At 44.1% G+C, this 21,815-nt stretch overlaps 1 protein-coding gene across 3 annotated transcripts in view; it reads left to right on the top strand.

The window, feature by feature from the left end:
- Window positions 1-253: 253 nt before the first annotated feature.
- LOC105889125 (patatin-like phospholipase domain-containing protein 7) overlaps window positions 254-21,815 on the top strand; it is a 33,060-nt gene continuing 11,498 nt past the window's right edge. Inside the window, exons 1-24 of one of the 3 annotated variants that reach the window (XM_031577413.2) lie at window positions 254-405; window positions 908-985; window positions 2,638-2,736; window positions 3,146-3,233; window positions 3,456-3,538; window positions 3,974-4,062; window positions 4,419-4,559; window positions 4,853-5,012; window positions 5,598-5,678; window positions 5,972-6,100; window positions 6,808-6,888; window positions 8,501-8,642; window positions 8,854-8,934; window positions 9,353-9,435; window positions 9,625-9,777; window positions 11,411-11,488; window positions 11,762-11,967; window positions 13,221-13,352; window positions 13,697-13,820; window positions 15,844-15,957; window positions 16,627-16,693; window positions 16,971-17,120; window positions 18,886-18,949; window positions 20,139-20,307. In XM_031577413.2, the coding sequence (XP_031433273.1) occupies window positions 908-985; window positions 2,638-2,736; window positions 3,146-3,233; window positions 3,456-3,538; window positions 3,974-4,062; window positions 4,419-4,559; window positions 4,853-5,012; window positions 5,598-5,678; window positions 5,972-6,100; window positions 6,808-6,888; window positions 8,501-8,642; window positions 8,854-8,934; window positions 9,353-9,435; window positions 9,625-9,777; window positions 11,411-11,488; window positions 11,762-11,967; window positions 13,221-13,352; window positions 13,697-13,820; window positions 15,844-15,957; window positions 16,627-16,693; window positions 16,971-17,120; window positions 18,886-18,949; window positions 20,139-20,307 (2,592 nt within the window). In that variant the 5' untranslated portion in view covers window positions 254-405. The other 2 variants (XM_012814905.3, XM_031577415.1) reach the window with 2 other exon arrangements.

Genomic DNA, 21,815 nt, shown 5'->3' on the forward strand with positions numbered 1-21,815 from the left:
TATTATGTCTAATGTTATCCAGATGTAAATAAATATAATATTTCACTGCTGGGACTTACAAATGGAAGTAATGAGGGATACCAAGGGGCACTATGAACAACCAATAGCCATGCAACGTGATATTCGCTACATGCTGTACATCAACAAAGATTGCACAGAGGGAGGGTGGGAAGGGGCTTACGTGACGGTCTTCGTGTTCTGGAGCCGTGGAAAGCATGTAGCGGAAAGTGGGAAAAAAATAGTTACCTGTTATGTCACTGATTTAAAGAAACAGTGTATGACTTGGCATGAGTTATCACGCCAGCTGATAACCTCCGAAGATGTAGGCTACCGCTAGAAGTTAAGCGTCTGATGGCTTTTAACGCTAATTAAGTTTACTAAACCGAAGCGACTAGGGTGGTCGAGGTAAGAAAAGCACAAACATTTCCGCGATGATACAAACAACAACATTTAAAGCAGTAGCCTACTAATGTGATTATCAGACATGTGTTGTAAGTGACGTTACCAGGGGTGAATAATTGCAATCTAACCAGCTAGCTACCACACATAAGTCATACCTTGAAGATGGTTATTAGAATGCAGTGTTTTGTGGTCAGTTCTTATAACTTAATTCAGCTAAATTGCTATGTGAAGTTTTCTTACTTAGCAAACAATTACCTTACTGTAACGTAGTTAAGCTCGCTGTGTCATGTGGTAAATGTAAACAAATAAGCAAGCAATTACACCTTTTCACTGGTTTTACTCTCATTATTACTGTCTTGAAATGTGTTGACGATAATATTGCGACTTCCGAAGGAATACAAAATAGCTCGCTTCGGGAAATAGTTTCTATGTCGTTTTTTCACGGGTTCCATGTGGTACGACTGCCACAATGCCATGATTGACTTTGTTCTTTCACGCTCATAAGATGTTTGTAGAAATGGATTCAGAATGTACTGGTTCTCCTGTGAAGGACTTCCGTGCCCGGCTCGAAACGTTTGCAGAGGTACGGATACAAACCACAATGGTACTGGCACTTGTGGGTTAACATTTTTGACTGTATGTAGCCTAAAATATGAAACTATAATTATTGTAAATGTTTAAACCCAAGTCATCACTCATCATATGTATACCTCATATCATTATAAGATTTAGATAACGTTGTGACAATTTTGATGGAATTTAGAACGCTTTAGAATCCTTGCTAGCACGCCCGCCTCCCATGCAGGTTGCAAGTTCGAGTCCTGTGCGGGACTGTGCTTGTCTACTACGCAACACAGGTTATTCTGTATCAAACAAAAAAAAAAAAAGAATAATCTGAAAGCCATTTTTCTACGCATATTATTAAACAAATGAAATGTTAACCGACACATTAATTATACTGTATATGTTTTGGCCTTATGGTTATGTTTTAAAAGTAGAACAAACTGCAAAACATTTTTTTTAATGTAACAATCAAAGTCAAAAGTATTTGCTTAGCCTACTTTAGAGAAGCTAGTCTTAAATCTGATAGATTGAAATCCAAACCCTTCGCTTTTTTATTTTTCCGATGCAGCATAATATTTCTCACACAGAGAGTATGTAACCACTTGACGACACTATCACAGTTGCTTTGTTCACTCAGCATGATCAATGAACTGTTTACTGTTCTACCGTATTATTCTGTGTATCCTACACTAGCCCGCAGCAACAGCTTCTATCGTAACGAGGGATACCAACAAGCTTGACTCTGATAGGATAACGGGGCACCGTGAACAACCAATAGGCATGCAACGTGATAACTGCTACGTTCTACATACTGTACATCAACAAAGATTGCACAGTGGGAGGGTGGGAAGTAGCCACATAAAGTTCTTCATGGTCTGAAGCCGTAGAAAAAACCCTTAAAAAAGGGTTTGTAAGGTAAGGCTCTGCACTAGATATAGCTGAAAGGGGACAGCATGTGACGTCACTGATTAAAGGAAGCATGAAAACTGTCAATGTGACTTGCCACGGGTTATCACGCCAGGCTAGCTGATTAGCTCCGAGGTTGTACCGCTAGAAGTTGAGCGACTGTTAGCTTTTAACGCTAACTAAGTTTTAACGGTATTAAACCAAGATGCGATGGGGATGATCTAGGTCTGAAAAAGCAAATATGTATCCGCATTTGTATCAACATGTAACGCACTACTAATGTGATTCTCAAATAATGTGTTGTCTTTATAAGTGAAGTTACCAGGGGGTGAATAATTGCAATATGCCAGCTAACAATAGCTAGCTAGCCACCATACATACGTACCTAACGTTACCTTGAAGATTGTTATTATAATGCAGTGTTCTGTGGTCAATTCTTATAACTTAATTTAGATAAATTACTGTGAGTACGTTTCTTACTTAACAAACAGTTGCCTTACTGTAACGTAGTTAGTCTAACTGTGTCATGTAATTTAACGTTAAATGTGAACCTTTTCACTCGTTTTACTCTCATTATTACTCCCTTGAAATGTGTTCCATTCTCTTACAATAGTGTACGTGTTGCGAGGGAACACGAAACTGTTGCGACTTGCTAGGGAATGCAAAATTCCTAGACGCATCGGAAAAATAGTTTCTTTGTTGTTCTTTCACTGGCTCCGTGCTGTATGAATGTCATAGATAACTTTGTTCTTTCACTGTTATAAGATGTTTGCAGAAATGGATTTTGATTTGACGGGTTCTCCCGTGAAGGACTTCAAAGCCCGGTTGCAAAAGTTTGTGGAGGAACGGATGCAGACCACAATGGTACTGGCTCCTGTTGCTCTGGGCACTTGTGGGTTAACATTTGTTTGACTGTGTGTAGCGTAAAATATGAAACTATAATTATTGTAAATGTTGAAATTTCTGACTATATGTATTATAAATGTGTTTACACCAGTCATCACTTTTTATAGCATTATAAGATTTGGATAATGTTTTGATGGTAGGCAGTGATTTTATTTATTTTAAATTTTTATTTTCTTCGCATATCTCCACCAACACCAAACCCATTCCAAACCTCAAAATCAAACCCAAATCTCACCTATTCTTCACTTGTCAGTTTTAGGCACTCCAAATAAAGTCTGTGATCAATTACAATCAGTTCCAGTCTGTACTAGACTGAGGGTCTCGTATTGACTGATGATATGGTGTGTCTGTGTCTGTGTCTTTACAGCTGACCGGTGTGCTCATTGGTGCAGTGGTGGCAGTTTCACTGATTGGGATCGCTGTGCTCTTCCTCTACCGGAGATACAAACTGGCGAGTCAGTGTCTTACTGCACAGCCCCAAATTAAATTGTAACATCTCACAAAAAATACATAGATGATATTCCACATGTTTTTGAAGTGTTCAATTGAGCCAAACAAATCATTGTGGACAACATGATGTGGATTCATCTTGAGTATTAAGGAGGATTATACCATGATTCAGTGTGGTTTGATTGCTTTCCTCCCCTTTTCATGTTCTTGTTTGTGTGTTGAAATAGGTGGGCAGACACCCGGAGCCCCTCGATACCGTTTCCGAAAAAGAGATAAGGTGATGTTTTACGGAAGGAAGATCATGAGGAAGGTAAGTCTCAAGCATCACCCCCCCCCCCCCCCAAATAACTCCTCAGCACTGTCCGAACTCGTTTATTTGGACTTCAGATATGTAGTGACTGTTGAATTCCTGGAGTTTAGACGTTAACTGGTTTCATCGTAAGAAGAAATGCAGTCCTATGTCCTTCTGCAGCCCCAGATGGGGACTGGCTGCTTTGAAGTAAATTACCCCCCCCCCCCCCCCCCTTCCTACCCCCAAACGTGCAATTGTACTACCACATCCTTTGTAGCTCAACCTTTCTCTCCAACAAATAGCATGTTGTTTCCTGCAATTCAGTTACTTATCTTCATATTCTAGTCTGTCACTGTTTTTTCCTGTCCAGTCAGTGCCCAGTTCCTGTCAGGCCTTTCTCTCGCCTGATACATCTGTATTGATCCTTTTGCCCTCCTTATTATCCTCTCGCAGGTGCAGACTCTGTCCTCAACCCCAGGGTCAACCTCCATGTCTAAGCAGCGTCCACGCAAAAGGCCCAAAGTCCTAAGCATTGCCCGCAGGTATCCAGCCCAACCACCCTGCCCAGTCACCCCCTCCCTCTGTGCCCTTTTCTCTAACCTGAACCTTAAGTAACTTTCAGCACAGGAAGGAAAAAATAAATCAAAACAAAAAGAAAAGGTGTAGTGTTCAGCATGAAGTAATGAGTTTTGTGCTCGGACCTGTCTGACCTCATGACCTTATGTGCTGCCTTATGCTGTGAGCACCCCAGAGTGAGTCTGTCCCTTTTTAAAACAAGCCTGTTTCTTATGATGCCAGTCTTTGTTTTTAAAGAGGATTGGTGTGTTTGACATGAAGGCGCAGTCTCCATCTTGTGTTTTGTATTCATAATTCGTTTAATAGTGTGTTTGTGCTTCAGGATCCTGCGCATCAAGAAGGAGCCCCCCACCCTGCAGCCTAAAGAGCCCCCTCCCTCTCTCCTGGAGGCTGACCTCACAGAGTTTGACGTACAGAACTCCAATCTGCCCTCGGAGGTGCTGTACATGCTCAAGAACGTCAGGTCAGAGCACACACATTCACACGTCTCACTCACCCACTTACTGACCCTCTCAGAACTTTTGAGCCTCCTTGATGCACACATTTAGACACAGATTTAGATTTAGATTTACACATACACACACACACATGCACAAAGAGATCCTTCTCCTTTCTTTTGATGGTTATGGTCTTCACACAGACCTTATCTGTGTGATAACTCTAATTAAGGGGCTTCTTTTTTGCATGAGGGAGAGGTGTTTATACATATGTGTGTGTGTGTGTGTGTGTGTGTGTGTGTGTGTGTGTGTGCTATAGAGTCCTGGGTCACTTTGAGAAGCCGTTGTTCCTGGAGCTGTGCAGACACATGGTGTTTGTTGAGCTGCAGGAGGGGGAAGGGCTTTTCCGCCCAGGTGATGACGACGACAGCATCTACGTCGTGCAGGACGGACGCCTCGAGCTGTGCATCCATGACAATGTGAGAACACAAACATTGGGTGTAGAGTAACCCAGACACATGGCACATGCACATCTTAACAACAGCGCACACAGAAAATATACTCTCAACTAAAATGAAATGTCCTTTTTGCCTTTTGTTTTATATGACAAAGTATGGAAACAGTATGGACAACATTATAGTTGTAATTTCCTACGTATAGGGATGTAGACAAGTCGTCTTCTGGAAGTCAGGTTCGATGCACAGGTCCGAAGACTAGAACGATTAGAAATACAAAGCCTCTAGCCTTTAAACTGTCTGACTGTGTTAAGCAGGGTGAAAGAGGGGAGAGAACTGACTGAATGTGCTCATGCTGATAATTTCGTTACATGTTGTCGGGTTCCTCGTCCTTTTTCTTCAGCTGGCTATTGGCATTTGAGTTAGGATGTAGCCTATGGTGTAAAGACAAAGTATCCGCAAACTCTTTGTTTAAAAAAATGTCGTGAGTTGATAAGAAATGCTGTGTGTTTGTGTGTGTGTGTGTGTGTGTGTGTGTGTGTGTGTGTGTGTGTGTGTATATATATATTATATGTATGTGTGTGTGTGTGTGTGTTTGTGTGTTTAAAGGATGGCACGGAGGCAGTGGTAAAGGATGTCCATCCAGGAGACAGTGTGCACAGTTTGCTCAGCATTCTGGACATCATCACTGTGAGTCCTTCTCTTTATTATTCTAGAAGCTTCTGTCTCTCAGTCTTTTTTTCATTTCAAACTATTCACATAGCCTCACTCTTTTCTTTGGATATTTAAATAAAACATTTCTGTGTAGGCATGACCAAAATTGTTTCTAATAGTTTTGTGTGTGTGAAACTATTCCCTTACTCTGTCTTTTGTTGTCTGTCTGGTTTGACCTCCTTTCCTCTGTCTCATTTTCCATCTGAGCGTAACCATGCCTTTCATTTGTCATTTTCTTTTTAAAAATGATAATTTTTTCATTAAATCAGGGTTACCCAGCTCCGTATAAGACGGTGTCAGCCCGGGCTGCTTCTCGCTCCACCATCCTGCGTCTGCCAGCCTCCGCCTTCCAGGCTGTCTTCAAGAAGTACCCCGACACCCTTGTGCGGGTCATACAGGTACGTATACACACACGCATGCAAACACACTCATACAGACACACACACACATACACACGCATGCAAACACACTCATACAGGTACGTATACACACACGCATGCAAACACACTCATACAGACACATACACACAAACAAACATTGAAGACGCTCTAATGAACTGGGATGCTGTCACTGCCAGTTTGTGTAATTGTCAATCAAATTGTGCCTGGGCAGCCAAAGCAACATTAAAAACACTGACTATTGTGTCTATTGTAGCATTATACTTCAGTGTAACCTCTACCCTGAGACCACAGCATTGAGGTCTTGCAGTGGGTTCCACAACGTACTCACAGGCCTGATATACAGGCACAATGCCCTGGCCGTGTTTCCAGATATTCAACCAGACGGTGTTCTTTACTCTTATTACATTTATGTATAATGTAAATGTAATAAAATACAAACACAATTTAAATGTTGTCTTGTGTTTCCCCCTAAGTGACATGAGTCTTTCCAAGTTGAATATAAAGACTAAAGAGGTCTGCATGTCTTTGGGGAGTGGTTGTTAAAGAGGCGAAATCAACTGAGTTTGAAAGTCTGTGTTAATCCACTGTGAGATTTAGCTGGCAGCCACAGTAGGCATGCACAAGAATGTGTGGGAGGATTTCAGTGGTTCAGAGGGGTGTGTGTGTGTGTGTGTGTGTGTGTGTGTGTGTGTTCCTGTGTGTAGATCATCATGGTGCGATTGCAGAGGGTCACCTTCCTGGCACTGCACAACTACCTGGGCCTAACCACTGAGCTCTTCAATCCAGTGAGTTACACCACATACATACCTATACCAGAGACGTTATAAGGGAGGAAATGATAACTGACGGGGAAATTCAGGGGGGAATCCGTAACACCAAACATGTGTAATTGGATTTGTAACTGGAAGTCCTGCTCTGTATTATAAAGAGCCAATCACATTGTTGCAAATGGCAGAACTGACGTTTCGTCTCATTTGAACGTTCTGTTTATTTCCACCGTTACCGTAGCAATAGCCATGCCCCAATTTGGTGCATGCTCAGTGAGAGTCTTTTTTTAGCTTTACTTGAGTGGTCAGATTTAAACACAGGTTTATGTGATGTCCTTTTAATGTCTTTTTGACCATCCTATGTGGAGTTATACATATCGCCCTATTCATTAGGGACCTGATCTTGTTTGCCCGAAATAGCTACATGGTACCAAGTGTTACCAAGATGGCTGCCAAGCCAGATTTGCTTATAAGGACTTTGCCTATAAGGACTTTGCCGATACACCCACGCACACTTCTGTGATCTTTCTGTGTCATTATATTTTTCCTGCTCAGAAATATATGGATATATTCTGGATATATTCCAAGCTGATCTTAGATAGATAGTCACACACACACACACACACACACACACACACACACACACACACACACACACACACACACACAGGTGTACACACAGATACATGTGTGTACACACTCAAGTCTGTCTTTTTTTCTCTCCCTCACAGTTTTCTCTCTGTTTCTCTCTTCCATTGTCCTCCCCCTCTCCCTTTCCCTCTCTCTCGCTGTGCTCCGCTCTCCCACACATACACACAAACTGATTTCATGCGACATTAAGCCCTGCATCATAATCACTTCAAGGTAAGTGTAACAAAGGACAGGAAGAGTGCGTGTGTCTGGGTTTGGGCGGTGGGGGTGGGGTGTCTGTGTGTCCTTTCTCCATCAGCATGGTTTATGATGCACACAGAATAGTTTAGAGGACTGCAAGGCCCACAGGCCTGAAACCCCGTCAGATCTAAAGCAGCATGTTGTCAGTCACAAACACATACACAGCTATGCAGTAAGTTATACTCCATAGCAAACATACATTCACAACCAATAGTGGTTCAGGAGGTAGAGGAATCGTTCAGCAATGGGGTTGCAGTTCGATCCTGACTCCTCCTCACCAACTATCGAAGTGTCCTTGAGCAAGACACTGAACCTCCAACTGCTCCCAATGTGCAGGTTGGCACTTTAGGTATTAGGCTCCACCGTCGGTCTGTGAATGGGTAGATGTCTGAGGCATTTATTTGAGTTTTGAGTGCTCTATTGAGTACTAAAGCGCTATGTAAATGCAGTCCATTTACAGCCACACTCAACGCGTAAAACAGTAAGGTTGACTGAACTAGCTTCTGTTGTGAACAGACTGCATTTAGTGAGAAGTTAGTGGACTTATACAACCTCTATTTTTCACACACAGTTATATGTATACAGTCGCATTGCCTTCTTAAGTGGATAGAAAATGCATGGATAGCCCATAAGTGCAAGAGACCCCGTTTTTAAAATGTGATTGTCCGACGGAAGACATTGGCTTTGAAAACCTCTATGGGACTGAAAGACTGAAAGGTCTTTGCTTGTGGCTTGGTAGGAAAGACAGGCGGTCCCCCTGACGGCAGTGGCCAGTGTCCTTGCAGAAAGCAGTCCCGCCAGGTTGCCACGCCGACCACATTTCCAGCCCTCTCAGGATGACGAAAGTGTGGCAGGGTTGTCAGAGTCACAATCAGACACAGGTCAGAAGTACACACACGCATGCATGCACACAAACACACACGCACAAGCCATTCATTATGATAATTACCATTAGATATATGCATTCAAACTTCATTCAGTCAAACTTCAACTCGTATTAAGGTTATGTAAACATCATGGCCGTTAAGCGTTAATGTATGTACGTTTACTTTTGTGTTTACTTTTACTTTTGGGTGTGGATGCCTTGTTCAGATTCAGGTAAAGCTGGAGGAGTGGGAGATAACTCGAGCAACAGTCTTCGGAAGGGCCGCTCACTATCCTCAGAAGGCACAGGTATGCTGCACGAAGCACACACCCCGCCACAAACACATTTAAGATTGGCTGATTTACAGGCACGGCCACAGGCACATAGATGCACAGTGCGATAAGTGTGAGTAATGCCCCTGTGACACTTGTTGTGGCCGTGCAGGCCGGCCCAGTTCAGCTGCCACTGCCTGGGAATGAAGGCTTTCTCTGAGCACTGCAGTGTTGTTGGGTGGGGACCCGTACATACTAGCCTGATCCTCACATTTCCTAAGAGCTTTCTGTCTTTCTCTGTGCATTCCTACTGCTAATTTTACTATTAGCAAATAAGCCTGGCACACATGTTATGCACGTCCATGTTAATTAATTAATTGAATGTGGTGCATTCAGCGCAAACAGAACAGTTGTTTTGTCTGTTTTGTCTCCATCTGTCTCACTTTCCCCGTAGTGTCAGGGAATGACTTGAACATGGCCTACGAACGAGCTCGTGTGAACATGGAGGAGGCCCCATCAAGCCCAGTCATTCATAAGGTAACATTATGCCATCTACTGCTTTTTGTTGTTGTTTTTGTTGTATGTTTATTTTTTGTCCAGTTGTTTTTAGTTTCACGACGTTAGACTGTGATTTTGTTTTGTCCTAAATGTATTTTACACTATCATTGTGTATTGAACTTTGAAAAGTCTTTCTCTGTCTTCCTGCCCTCGTTCCCTGTCCCTCAGTCCATCCTTAAGAAGAGCGTGACCATGCAGCACACCCCGTCAGCCGTGTTCCACTACACAGACAGCAGCGGGTGCTCAGACGTCCACCCCAGCAAGGTGGGCGCTATCTTCCAGGCGGCCAAGAAAGATCTGCTAGGCATCATCCAGCTGCAGGTGAGCCTCGGAGGCCCCGGCCCACAGCTCAGTTCCCTCTCCTCCTTCACCTCACTCCCCCACTTCCCCACTTCTCTCCTCCTTCACCTCACTCCCCCTCTTCTGTCCTCCTTCACTTCACTCCCCCTCTTCTCTCCTCCTTCACCTCACTTCCCCACTTCTGTCCTCCTTCACCTCACTCCCCCTCTTCTCTCCTCCTTCACCTCACTCCCCCACTTCTGTCCTCCTTCACCTCACTCCCCCACTTCTGTCCTCCTTCACCTCACTCCCCCTCTTCTCTCCTCCTTCACCTCACTCCCCCACTTCTGTCCTCCTTCACCTCACTCCCCCTCTTCTCTCCTCCTTCACCTCACTCCCCCTCTTCTCTCCTCCTTCACCTCACTCCCCCACTTCTGTAATATCTTCACCTCACTCCCCCACTTCTCTCCTCCTTCACTGGCCCACTCCTCTCCAGAGTTTTGAGATTGTCATTAGTTTTTATTTGTATTTTGTCTTTCAGTTTTGGTTTTCGAGTTCAGTTTAGATTTAGATAGTTTTATGATGGCAAAAGTAGTTTAAGTTTATTTTTATTCTGAGGAATTGACTAGTTTTAGTTTTAGTGTTAGTTTCAGTTTTTCAGCCATTATGAAGAAAGCCTTGATTTATAGAAGCGGAAAAAATGCATGACATGAAATATGATTTATTTTATTCATTCTAGGTCTTTTTTTACTAGGCCAGTGTCTCTCAACAAGTCAAACAACAGGATAGAGTGGTATAGCAACCACCAAGCAAATCAAGGGGGATAACGAGGAACTTCTAAATGTTTGATTTCACTAATCGAAATTATTCTTTCACTGCTAGTTTTAGTTTTCGTCTGAGTTGGTTAACTCCTCTCTCCTGTTCTGCCAAACTGCTCTCACTTCTGTGCTCTACATACAACCCCCTAGGCTCACTGATCAGCTTCTGCTCTATGTTTAAATTTGCCATGTTTCCTGCGTATTCTACTCTCCTGACTAGCCCTTCCAATATGAAGATAATAAATGTAGGTGAAATGCAGGAAATGTTGAGACATTCCAGGGGACAAACTAAACTGTACTGAGCCATTTCTAGTCAGGCAGGTGGTGGCCACTAGTGGAAGTACACCCATGTAACATGCAGTATTTCTGATGGTCACTTCAGTCTTAAAGGAGTGGACAGGAGCTCCCTTTGTCACAAACAAGTCACATACGTATTTGTTTCCTTTATTTATTTATATTTCATCATCAAAAACAAGTTGTATTTGTTCTTGAGGTATACGACATATGATGGAAAAAAATGATCCTATCTCAATGTCATTTTAGGAATGTCACAAAAGCTTTGTGATTTATGTTTGGTGAGGGAGCCAAGCCAACAAAACTCCCTCACAAAAACCCCACACACAAGGAAGTCTTTCACATTCTTCACATTCCTCGCTTTAACATGCTCTTACACTCTTGCTAGACAGCGCACTCTAGTGGTCAGGTCCCATATTGTGTACCTTGAAACACTTTCTCAGATGCGTCACAAATACAAATAATAAACATTTGAGTCATTGAATGCAGGGATCACAGCGCCACAGTTCACATGGGCAGACTCATCCTTTGTGTGTGTGTGTGTGTGTGTGTGTGTGTGTCAGGAGCCAAGTCTGCTAGAAGGAAGGGTCACTCTGCATCAGGTCAAAGCGGGGTCTGTGGTCGCACGTCAGGGAGACCAGGTGAGGTCACCAAAAATAACAGAATCATCTTGTGGTATATTCGTCCCTCTTTAATCATAGTGCAACCCAACTACGCAACAGTGAGGTGAAATGAATCACTGATCGAAGCAAGCAGCAACTGTTGTGTCGTTTTTGTAATTAAATATTTTACATTTTGTCGGTCCTTTTGGGGAGAAAGGGATTGAAATTTAGATCACCAATTCATCTTTTTCAAATGCATTACCTTATTTTCTTGTGTGAAATGTCCTTGTTTGTCTGTGTGTAATCCTTCAGGATGTAAGTGTGCAGTTTGTCATCTCGGGGGTGCTGCACGTGTACCAGCGCATGATTGACCGCGAGGAGGACACGTGCCTGTTCGTCACCCACCCGGGCGAACTGGTGGGGCAGCTCGCCGTGCTCACAGGGGAGCCCCTCATCTTCACCGTCAGGGCGCACCGCGACTGCAGCTTCCTCTCGATATCCAAAACCCACTTCTATGAGTGAGTGCACACACACACACACACACACATATGAACACATACACAAAGAGGGAAAAATAAATAAACACATATATTACACCACTAGAATATCAACCGCTGCTTTCATCCCACCTCCAAATCCAGTTCTGCAGGTGAACAGGCATGCAGGACCTGCATAAAACAAACGGTGGGGTGCAGGCACGTCTGCACACATGAGCACACACTCAAAACGACACCTTCAACACTAAACAAATCTTTCTGTAGTGTGGTGGCGGTTGGCTAGCCAGATTTAGATCACAGGGGGCGAGTCTTGTTTCATTTATCAGTTACTCTTCTGCCGTGGATCAATTTGAGCTATGAGCGCTGCCACTATTTGTGTCTATTTCACTTGAACGTCACATTGATGTCGTTGATATGGATTACACAGGGGGCTGTCAGTGTTGCCTTGTTTATTGGTTAAATATTGCTTTCATTTTAATCTTTCTCTCAGCTAAAGGAAAAACAGCAGAAAGGTATCAACAAAGTATTTGCCTGTAGCTGGTGGTGTATAGTTTTGGAGTTCCCCTTACGCACTACTAGGTTGATTTATTATATAGAATATGGGGCTGTGTATAGTCATCAATCTGGCCATACAATACGTACCATGATACAGGGGTTAAGATTCAATATATATTACTATATATTCCAATACTGCAAGATAAGATGATGTATTACGATTTGTATTTTTTTTATTTAATCTAATTTTAGGGAGACTGTCATAGGATAAAGAACACACTACCATATGCATACAATCTGTGCAATCAGGACAGTGGGATCTGCGTTTGCATTAAATCAATTAGTAATTCAAAAATGTTTTTTGAGAATCGATACAATATAACAAAACATAGTATTGCGATATTCAGGTGTATCTGTATTTTCTTACATCCCTAATAGAATATGGAAAGCCCCTGTTGTGCAGATTGAGCAGCACCTAACATTGCACCAAGCAGGCGGCAGCAGGTTGTGAAGGTCATCAGATAATGTGTAGTGATTCATCTGTGTCCATGGTGGCTAGAGAACCTATTAGCAAAGCGTAGCAGAGCAGGGAAATGAGCACTAGTGAGAGGACACTGGATTGGAACAATGACACAATGAGTGTTTAGCCCTCAAACTATCTCTCCATCAGGGAAGAAAGGAACTCAAGTTTCAAACTTGCTTTAGTTATTTAAGTGTGTGTCTGTGTGTGTGTGTGTGTGTCTGTGTCTGTGTCTGTGTCTGTGTGTGTGTGTGTTCAGGATCATGCGTGCTGTGCCCACCGTGGTGCTGAATGTGGCTCACACAGTGGTGCGCCGGATGTCCTCCTTCGTGCGGCAGATCGACTTTGCCCTGGACTGGATGGCCGTGGAGGCCGGACGAGCCGTTTACAGGTCAGCCGCCTCATTTCTCTCTATCTGAGTCTGTCTCTTTCTTTCTCTCTTTCTTTTTCTTCACACACTGTCTTTCTCTGTATACCTGTCTTATCCAGACCTGCCCACCTGTATTTTTGTCCTCCATGGTTGGCAGGGCTGCTTTTCTATTTGTTTGTTGTCTCCCTTTTGTGGTATTTATGTATAACTGCAAGCCTTGACATGTCATGACCGGTTACAGCAGTGGTCCACAGGTCATGTCATGCCTTTGATTACGTTCGTCCACTCATATCTCCCTCATCAGTTACCTACTCCTTCTAATGTATCCATCTTTCCTTTTTTCTCTCTCTCTCTCTCTCTAACAGACAGGATGATAAGTCTGACAGCACGTTTATCGTGTTGAGCGGGCGTCTGCGCTCCGTCATCCTGAAGGAGGACGGCAAAAAGGAGCTGACGGGGGAGTACGGCCGCGGTGACCTCATTGGCGTGGTGAGCTCTGCTGCCCCCTGCTGGTGGGCTCTGGGATAAATCCTCCATATGTAAAGAGGCAAAATTAAGAAAAGCATCAGAAAGTAAATCCTGTTGTGAGAAGCAGAGGACAGCCAAATGATTGCTAGCCAGACTGTGTGTGTGTGTGTGTGTGTGTAGAACTATTATATTAAATGCATCTATCCCCATGCATGCAAACACTAATGCAAAGACAAATACTTAGGTTGTTGCCAGCCTCTAAAAGGTTATTTAAGAAAACCTGGCTTCCTCATGTCCTGCTCCATTAGCCAAAGCTGCTGTCTGTATGGTGGCATCTTTCTATTGATCCCATGACCTTGGCCGTAACCTTGGGACCGGCAAACTCTTAGCGGTAGCTGCTGTCCTGTTGGAGCTCACCTCTGAGCAACTGCACAGAGGACGCTTACGTAAAATGCTCGGATTAAGCCCCTGCTCTTCGACAGCCACTTCTCCACACAGGTGGGGTGACAGGCATCGATTTGCTTGTTTATCTATCTGTTTATCTCTCTATCTATGCATCTGCCTGATTGGCAGTCTGGTTGGTTACTCAGTGGTACTGCGATAAAAATAAATAAAAAAAAGGGTGAAAATTGAGGATGAAACATCTAGCACCTTGAGGCAGCTATAATGTGGAGATGGGCTCAGGGTCAGGCTGGCATGGCCGCTAGTATTCTGTCAGTTAATGTTAATGCTGTCTAATGACTTTCAGCTTTCAGAAATGATCAACAGTGTCATTGTAAGGACATTCTTTCACATAAATATATCTATATATACAAACATAATGAACCGGTATGACTGAGGGGCCACATCCTGGTCTGTTCTGAAGCAGAGGCATAGATCTGGAGCTTTAGATTTCACGTGGCGGTAAAGCAAAACGAAACAAGAAAAATCAAACCAGAATGCACAACTTTTTTAACAATCAATTAGAGGTCCAGTGAATATGAAACGTACGTTTAATTTGCAGAACTGTGACTCCTCCATTTCCACTTGATTGGTCATATTAAGACTTCTGGAGAGTTTGGGTCATATAGGAACCGTAATGCATCACCTTGCACTGGCTAATCGCAGTGATCTTTTAATGAAGCCGGTGTGGTTGTTGCGCACCTTGAATATGCCCGTGCCGGAGGAGCTCGTCTCTATGGCACGCGGCACTGCCGCCCGGCCCTCGTCTGCCGTGATGTCACACAGGTTAGGTAAGCGTCCGCTCCCACAGGGCTCCGCACCTGCTCCTCCACGCTCCGGCTGACGTCTCCTGCGTCACCATGGTGACACCCACACTACTAAGAAAAACTGCCTGTGCCGATGCCATGGTTACGGGGCTCAGGAGATGGGGAGACTTAGACACTGTGACTTACCTTGTGAGTGGTTGTGTGCGTGTGCGTGTGTGTGTGCGTGTGTGTGTGTGAGAGAGAGAGAGAGAGTGTGTTTGTGTAGATGAGACCATGGAAATTGAGGGATCTTGTGATGCAGCAGCGGTGCTAAATTAGCCTGGCTAACGTCATTTCTGACAGACGTCCTGCTAGAAGGTTTCACATGCAAAGTCTGTGTCTCCCAAAGGCCACGCTGAATGGAAATGAGCCTGCCAATCAGAGTCTGCAAACACGGTTGTTTCGTCCACAGAGGGATTCGAAGTCAGAATAGATTGTGATCAAATATCATGCATTCTATGTGTGATGAGTGGAGGAACAGATTGAAGCTAAGCTAAGGTGACAGAAGCTAAAAGACTTGTTTAGTAGGAGGTGGAGTTCTTTCGGGCAAATAAATAATAAATAAACACGGTCACAGTGAAACTACAATATATGTGGTATACTGTCACTGATTCTTTTGATTTGTGTAGACGTGCAAACTTATGTATTTATGCCTTTGTCCTTGTCCCACGTGCCTGCATGTGTGTGTGTGTGTGTGTGTGTGTGTGTGCTTTCATGGTAACGTGACCATACCCTGTGTGTGTGTGTGTGTGTGTGTGTGTGTGTGTGTGTGTGTGTGTGTGTGTGTGTGCGCGCAGGTAGAGGCCCTGACTCATCAGAACAGAGCCACCACGGTGCATGCTGTGCGGGACTCAGAGCTGGCCAAGCTACCAGAAGGAGCCCTGAGCTCCATCAAGAGAAAGTTTCCTCAGGTGAGTAACCTCTAAAGCCCCTCTGCGCCAGAACTCGCTCTCACTGCAGCGCAGAAGACATTTGGCCATTTTAATAAATAAAACCATTAACTTTAAACAATATAATAATATTTGTATATTTTATTCATTTGGGATGTAGGATTTAGGGGGGATCTATTAGCAGAAATGAAATGTAGTATTCATAATTATGTTTTCATTAGTGTATAATCACCTGTAATTACGAATAGTTTTTTCGTGTTTGAATTAGCTTAGAATGAGCCCTTCATATCTACATATGGAGCAGGTCCTCCTCCAAGGAGTCCACTATGTTGCACCGCCATGTTTCTACAGTAGCTTGGAACAGACAAACCCTAACACTGACTTTAGAGAGGGCCTTTCGCATTTTTATGGCAACTGACGGCCACTGTAGGTTATCCTACACGGGTGACTGAGGGCAACCTCACTACTAGATGCTGCTAAATCCTACACAATGCACCTTTAATCAAAACAACCCCTCTCCAGTTTGATATTACCTGGTATGCACAATAAAAACAAGATTCATGAATATTCATAAAAATGGAGATGTTTTTGTTTTTGCAAATGAACTCTTCAAGTAGCTATGGTAATAATTGGTTGGCTTTTGTAAGTGAACATATTGGGTGACACTGTTTTGACCCATCTGTGTTTCAGGTAGTTACTCGCCTCATCCATCTATTAGGGCAGAAGATCCTTCAGCAAGTGAATGGGCCCTTATCATGTACGTGTGTGTGTTTGTGTGTGTGTGTCCTCATTCATAGAAGTATATTCTTGAGCTGCTGTCTACAGCTTTGCAGTTTATGTGTCTGGCTTAGTGCACTGTGATTGAATTGCCATAGTAATGTCATACCTGGCCATTTGCATGACCTCACTTAAATAGACATCCTTTTTTATAGGGAAATAATTCCCCATGTTACCTGTGTGAGTTTATGGTGACTAGAAAACTAGGAATACCAGGACTAGTCTCCGTCTTGAAATGTCCTCTGCTCTCCTTCCAGCTCGCAGCCTGGCTCTGCACACGCCGGGGAGCAAGTGGGACGCTGGGAACCCGGCCTCCAACCTGTCCACGGTGACGGTGCTGCCGGTGTCTGAGGAGGTGCCACTCACTGCCTTCACTCTGGAGCTGCAGCATGCCCTCATCTCCATTGGTGGGTACAGATGAGGCCACCTGCAGACTGACACTCAAACACAACAATGTGCTTGTATCACGCTTTATTGGTACTCCCCAATGGGATACATGCGTTATACAGTGACAAGTCCCATGACTCACTGCTTTTGCATGGTCTTATCCACATGTCCAGCTTAACTATATCCTGTATATCCACATCCTTGCTATAGCTGCTTGTGTTTAACATAGATGTTTCATAAACTCCAGACTCTAGACCCCTAATGAAAACTCTAGACTCTAGGCCCCTAATGAAATGTCAGTGAAACTAGCGATGGAAAGTTTGGGTTAGCTTCTTTCCAGATGAAAATCATATGAACTACTGACAAGCAACCCTGTTCGATAAGCAGTAGAGCACTTGAGACAACAGATATATTGAAATTTCGGTGATAAAAATAAAGTGATAGGGGTGCATTGCACTGTGCCAGTACTGCTGGTAGCAGTGGTATGTATTTGACACACTCTGTACAGTTACGTAATTTTCTAATTGTGTTATACAGTTTCATATTACTTACAACGTGCATATATATAAAAGCTCTTAACTCTCAGTTATTTGACCTAGAGGCAGGTAGAAGTATCAGTGAAAGGCACAAGAGGGTGCTCTAGCTGCTCTTGAAAACTCATAAATAATACAAAATCTTTCCACGAGTTCTAATGATCTGTGAGTTTGCTGTTTACACTTGCTACCATTTGTTCCGCTCTCAGTGTTTGAAGACGACTGATATGATGACCCTATTTCTCACCAGCCAACAAATTGCTTTTCTGCTCAGCACCTGGAATAGCAAAAGTGGTTTCCCGTTTACAGCATTAGAAAGATGAGGGAAGATCTGGTCTGATACACATTATATGTGTAACGCTAATCTGATATGTGCAATGCAGTTTCTTCGTCAGTCTGTATGCAATCAGGTCCTCGTGGTAATTTGCGTGTCTATCTCCAGAAGCATAGAGCCAGGTATCCTGATGTCAGGCAGGCCTTCTGTTCAGTGCCACATTGCTAACCCCCTCACGTCTGCGCAGGCTGAGATTGAGGGAACTGGCAGGATAAAAGAAAAACAAGTTAGGGCATGGGTACACGTCAGTCAATTTGAATCATCTTTTGTGAGGCCTACACATCTCTGGGAACCATACACAGGCCTGGGTTATCTATTCAGTACTTCCAGTACTCAGTCAGTCATCTGGACTGGGTCATCTATTCAGTACTTCCAGTACTCAGTCTGTCATCTGGACTGGGTCATCTATTCAGTACTTCCCGTACTCAGTCTGTCATCTAGACTGGACGCACTAGTAGCGTTTGCAGTCATACCTGGGAAACTAACACTTAATTTTTTTCCTATTCAAATGTTTTTCAAATCCAGTCGATATTTGAACAATACTTAAATAATTAATAATGAGCCATGCCCACAACTCCACCCAATGTTCCGTGTAGGCGTGAGCTAACCTCTACTGTATTTAGCCTCTTTAGTTTGGCTGCAGTATGAGAGATCATCATCATCATCATCATCATCATCATCTCATCATCTCATACTGATGTGCTCAAATTAGTCTGTGTACACTCAAGTCCTCCTCGTCATTATGGGAATTGCATAATTGATGCATGGTAATTAGACTAAATCAAACAAGCCGAGATTATTTTTAGCCTTGAAAGAAGAGCTTTGAATGTGGGTGTTTGTGAGAGAAGTCCCCATCACACACATACACACCAGTAGTAAAGTTGTGTGATGTGTGTATGTGATGGTGTTTGTTTACAGGACCCACACTCCTGTTGACCAGTGACATCATCAAACAGCGCCTTGGGTCCGCAGCCCTGGACAGGTGTGTACTTTCAAAGGATTCTTTTGCTTGTGTATCTGTGTGTGTGTTTACCAACTAGCTGTGCAACATGCAAATGTTCCGTTTAGGTATGTAAATGTAAATACTGCAGTATCCAATAATGAACAACAACAACAACAACAACTACTCTGAGTGAGACCACCACACACACACTTGCACACACATGCGCGCACACACACACACACACATTCAAGTGTCCGTTTCAAGCAGGGAGATGAAAGCTGATTTTCTGAGTGATGTGGGAAATGAACAACACCATTAACTACACGCACACACACGCACGCAAACACACGCAAACACACGCACACACACGCACACACACGCAAACACACGCAAACACACGCACACACACACACACACACACACACTCCATCAAGAGCCCCTTCATGATGCGCTCAGTCATCTCTCCCCTCCCCAAACCTCCAAGCACAGCCTGTCTCTTTACGGCGATTATTCAGCCGAAATGTGGTGTGTCAGAATGAAACCCGTAACTGATAATGAAACAACTACATCGCCTCTCTTTACTGAAGGTGACCCTCTGTGGTTCACTGTCATGCGGGGAAAAAACCATAATCATCTTTTAAACATTAATTGGTTCCAACAAAGCTGGGCAGTGGAATTAATCAAGAACATCAAGCGAGCTCAGCTGGTGTGTCCTTCCACATGCAGCACAGCATTGGTGCTCTCCGACGGTCTTGTCATGATCCACGACTGATGGAGAACCAAAATTATAGTACAGTATTGAACTAGAAGTCACCGTTACAAATACATACATACATATATGCTAAAAGGTGAACGTGGTTCCCCTCAATTGGCACTGGGCCTCAGTCTGATGCTTCCGTTTGTCCACATTGTCTTGTTTTGCTTGGGTAATTAGTGGATGAAAGTACCAAAAGTGTCTTCGTTTTAGAATTTAGTCTTTCATTTTTGTTAAGCTTTCATTATAATGCCCTGTCAGAACAGGAATTTGAAGGGGATTAAGAAAGGCTGTGCTGGAAGTTGCCTATACTGCTCCAGTCTCTGCTGCGTGCCTCCCTTAGATGGAAACCATGCTGTCTAATCATCATCATCATCATCATCATCATCATTATCACCTCTATCACCATCATCAAGGGCCTAGTTCATTATGACCGTTCGTCCTTTGACCCCTCTTCCCTGTGTCTGTCCCCAGCGTCCATGAGTACCGCCTGTCCAGCTGGCTGGGCCAGCAGGAGGACATCCACCGCATCGTGCTCTACCAGGCGGACTCCACCCTCACGCCCTGGACCCAGCGCTGCATCCGCCAGGCCGACTGCATCATCATCGTGGGCCTGGGGGAGCAGGAGCCCACCGTGGGAGAGGTAGGTCGGAGGTCACTGCCCCACCTCAGTTTGTTGACTTTGTGGTGAGGGGCCACCCGTTTGATTGGTTTTCTGGCATTTCTGGTATTTTTTTGCCATTCTGTTGCATTTTCAGCTTTTCACATGTATAGTCTACTACCCCTTTGTGTAGCCTGAATGTTCTGAAGAAGAATTACATTTGACATTTTCTCCTCCGTGGCAAGTTGGACAGTGATGTCGGCATAGTTGCATCACATTTTTATCAGTTGAATAAACTGCCTTTCACCCTGCCTATATGTGTGGCCAATCCTTGGTTCCCTGGAAGTATTCCCATCCCTTCCCACAGGACAAAGCTCCAGCATCGCTGGGAGAGCGTCTCATTACTCTGAATGGGATCTGGGCACAGGAGCGCACAGGGCTTCTCTGTAGGCTCGGCCAAGACAGCAGCACACATGTGGGGAGCCCCCTGGGGGACAACCCAGTGTGTTTGTGGGAGGATTAGGATGCAGGATGGGGAGGGGATCATTTGTCCGAGTCCTCCTTGTGTTTGCACTGGGCTAGAGGGGGTCTAGTGCCCAGAGCTCTTACTGCTGAGCCTTACAGCAGAAGCCATGAATCAGCCAGGCACGGGGGGGAAGGATTGAGAACCAAAGTGTGTGTGTGTGTGTGTGTGTGTGTGTGTGTGTGTGTGTGTGTGTGTGTGTGTGTGTGTGTGTGTGTGATACAACCAGAGGCCAAATCGATACGTGTTCCAATCCCCAAATGAGCTTGTAGTGGATCTTCTCTTCCCCCTACATCACATTCATACACACATTTTGTAGTGAGTGTAAGCATTGTCTATGATGCTGAGCTCAGCTGAGGGCTGCTGTCTGTTATAGCTGAAACTTCTTTGGCGTCCATATAGTCAACATGACATGTATGCCTTCAGGGTGAAATGTGATTAGATGCTGTATGTGTGGGATACAGGCACAGGTAATGATTAGCTAGGTATGACCTTCAGAATGGCTGCTCTACCTGAACAGATGCATGTCTGTTGGATTTAGCTTTTCCTGAAGGACAGTGTCTCCTGTACCAACAGTTAAATGTGCCAAAGGGAGGTCGGTTTGAATGAAGTATTTTAATTTAGCACTTTGGCTGCTCGTCACTTGTCTTGTCTGCCCTTGCCATCTGTGCAGTCAGCAGAAACAAATTGACTTGTCTCTCTGGCTCCCTGTCTGCGTACCATACTGCCCATCTTCACCTCTCCCCTTTGGTTCCTTCTGTCTGTCTGTCTCTATTTCTGACCGTCCCCTCTCTCTCTCTGTCGATCTGTTTCTGACCGTTCCCCTCTCTCTGTCTCTGTTTCTGACCGTTCCCCTCTCTCTGTCCCTCTGTTTCTGACCGTTCCCCTCTCTCTGTCCCTCTGTTTCTGACCGTTCCCCTCTCTCTGTCCCTCTGTTTCTGACCGTTCCCCTCTCTCTGTCGCTTCTGCTTTTGGTTCTCCCTCTGTCTCTGTTTGTCCATCTCTGTCTTTTGCTCACTCTTGTCCT

The sequence above is a fragment of the Clupea harengus genome, chromosome 12 (assembly GCF_900700415.2).
Source record: "Clupea harengus chromosome 12, Ch_v2.0.2, whole genome shotgun sequence".
NCBI classification, from domain to species: Eukaryota; Metazoa; Chordata; class Actinopteri; order Clupeiformes; family Clupeidae; genus Clupea; species Clupea harengus.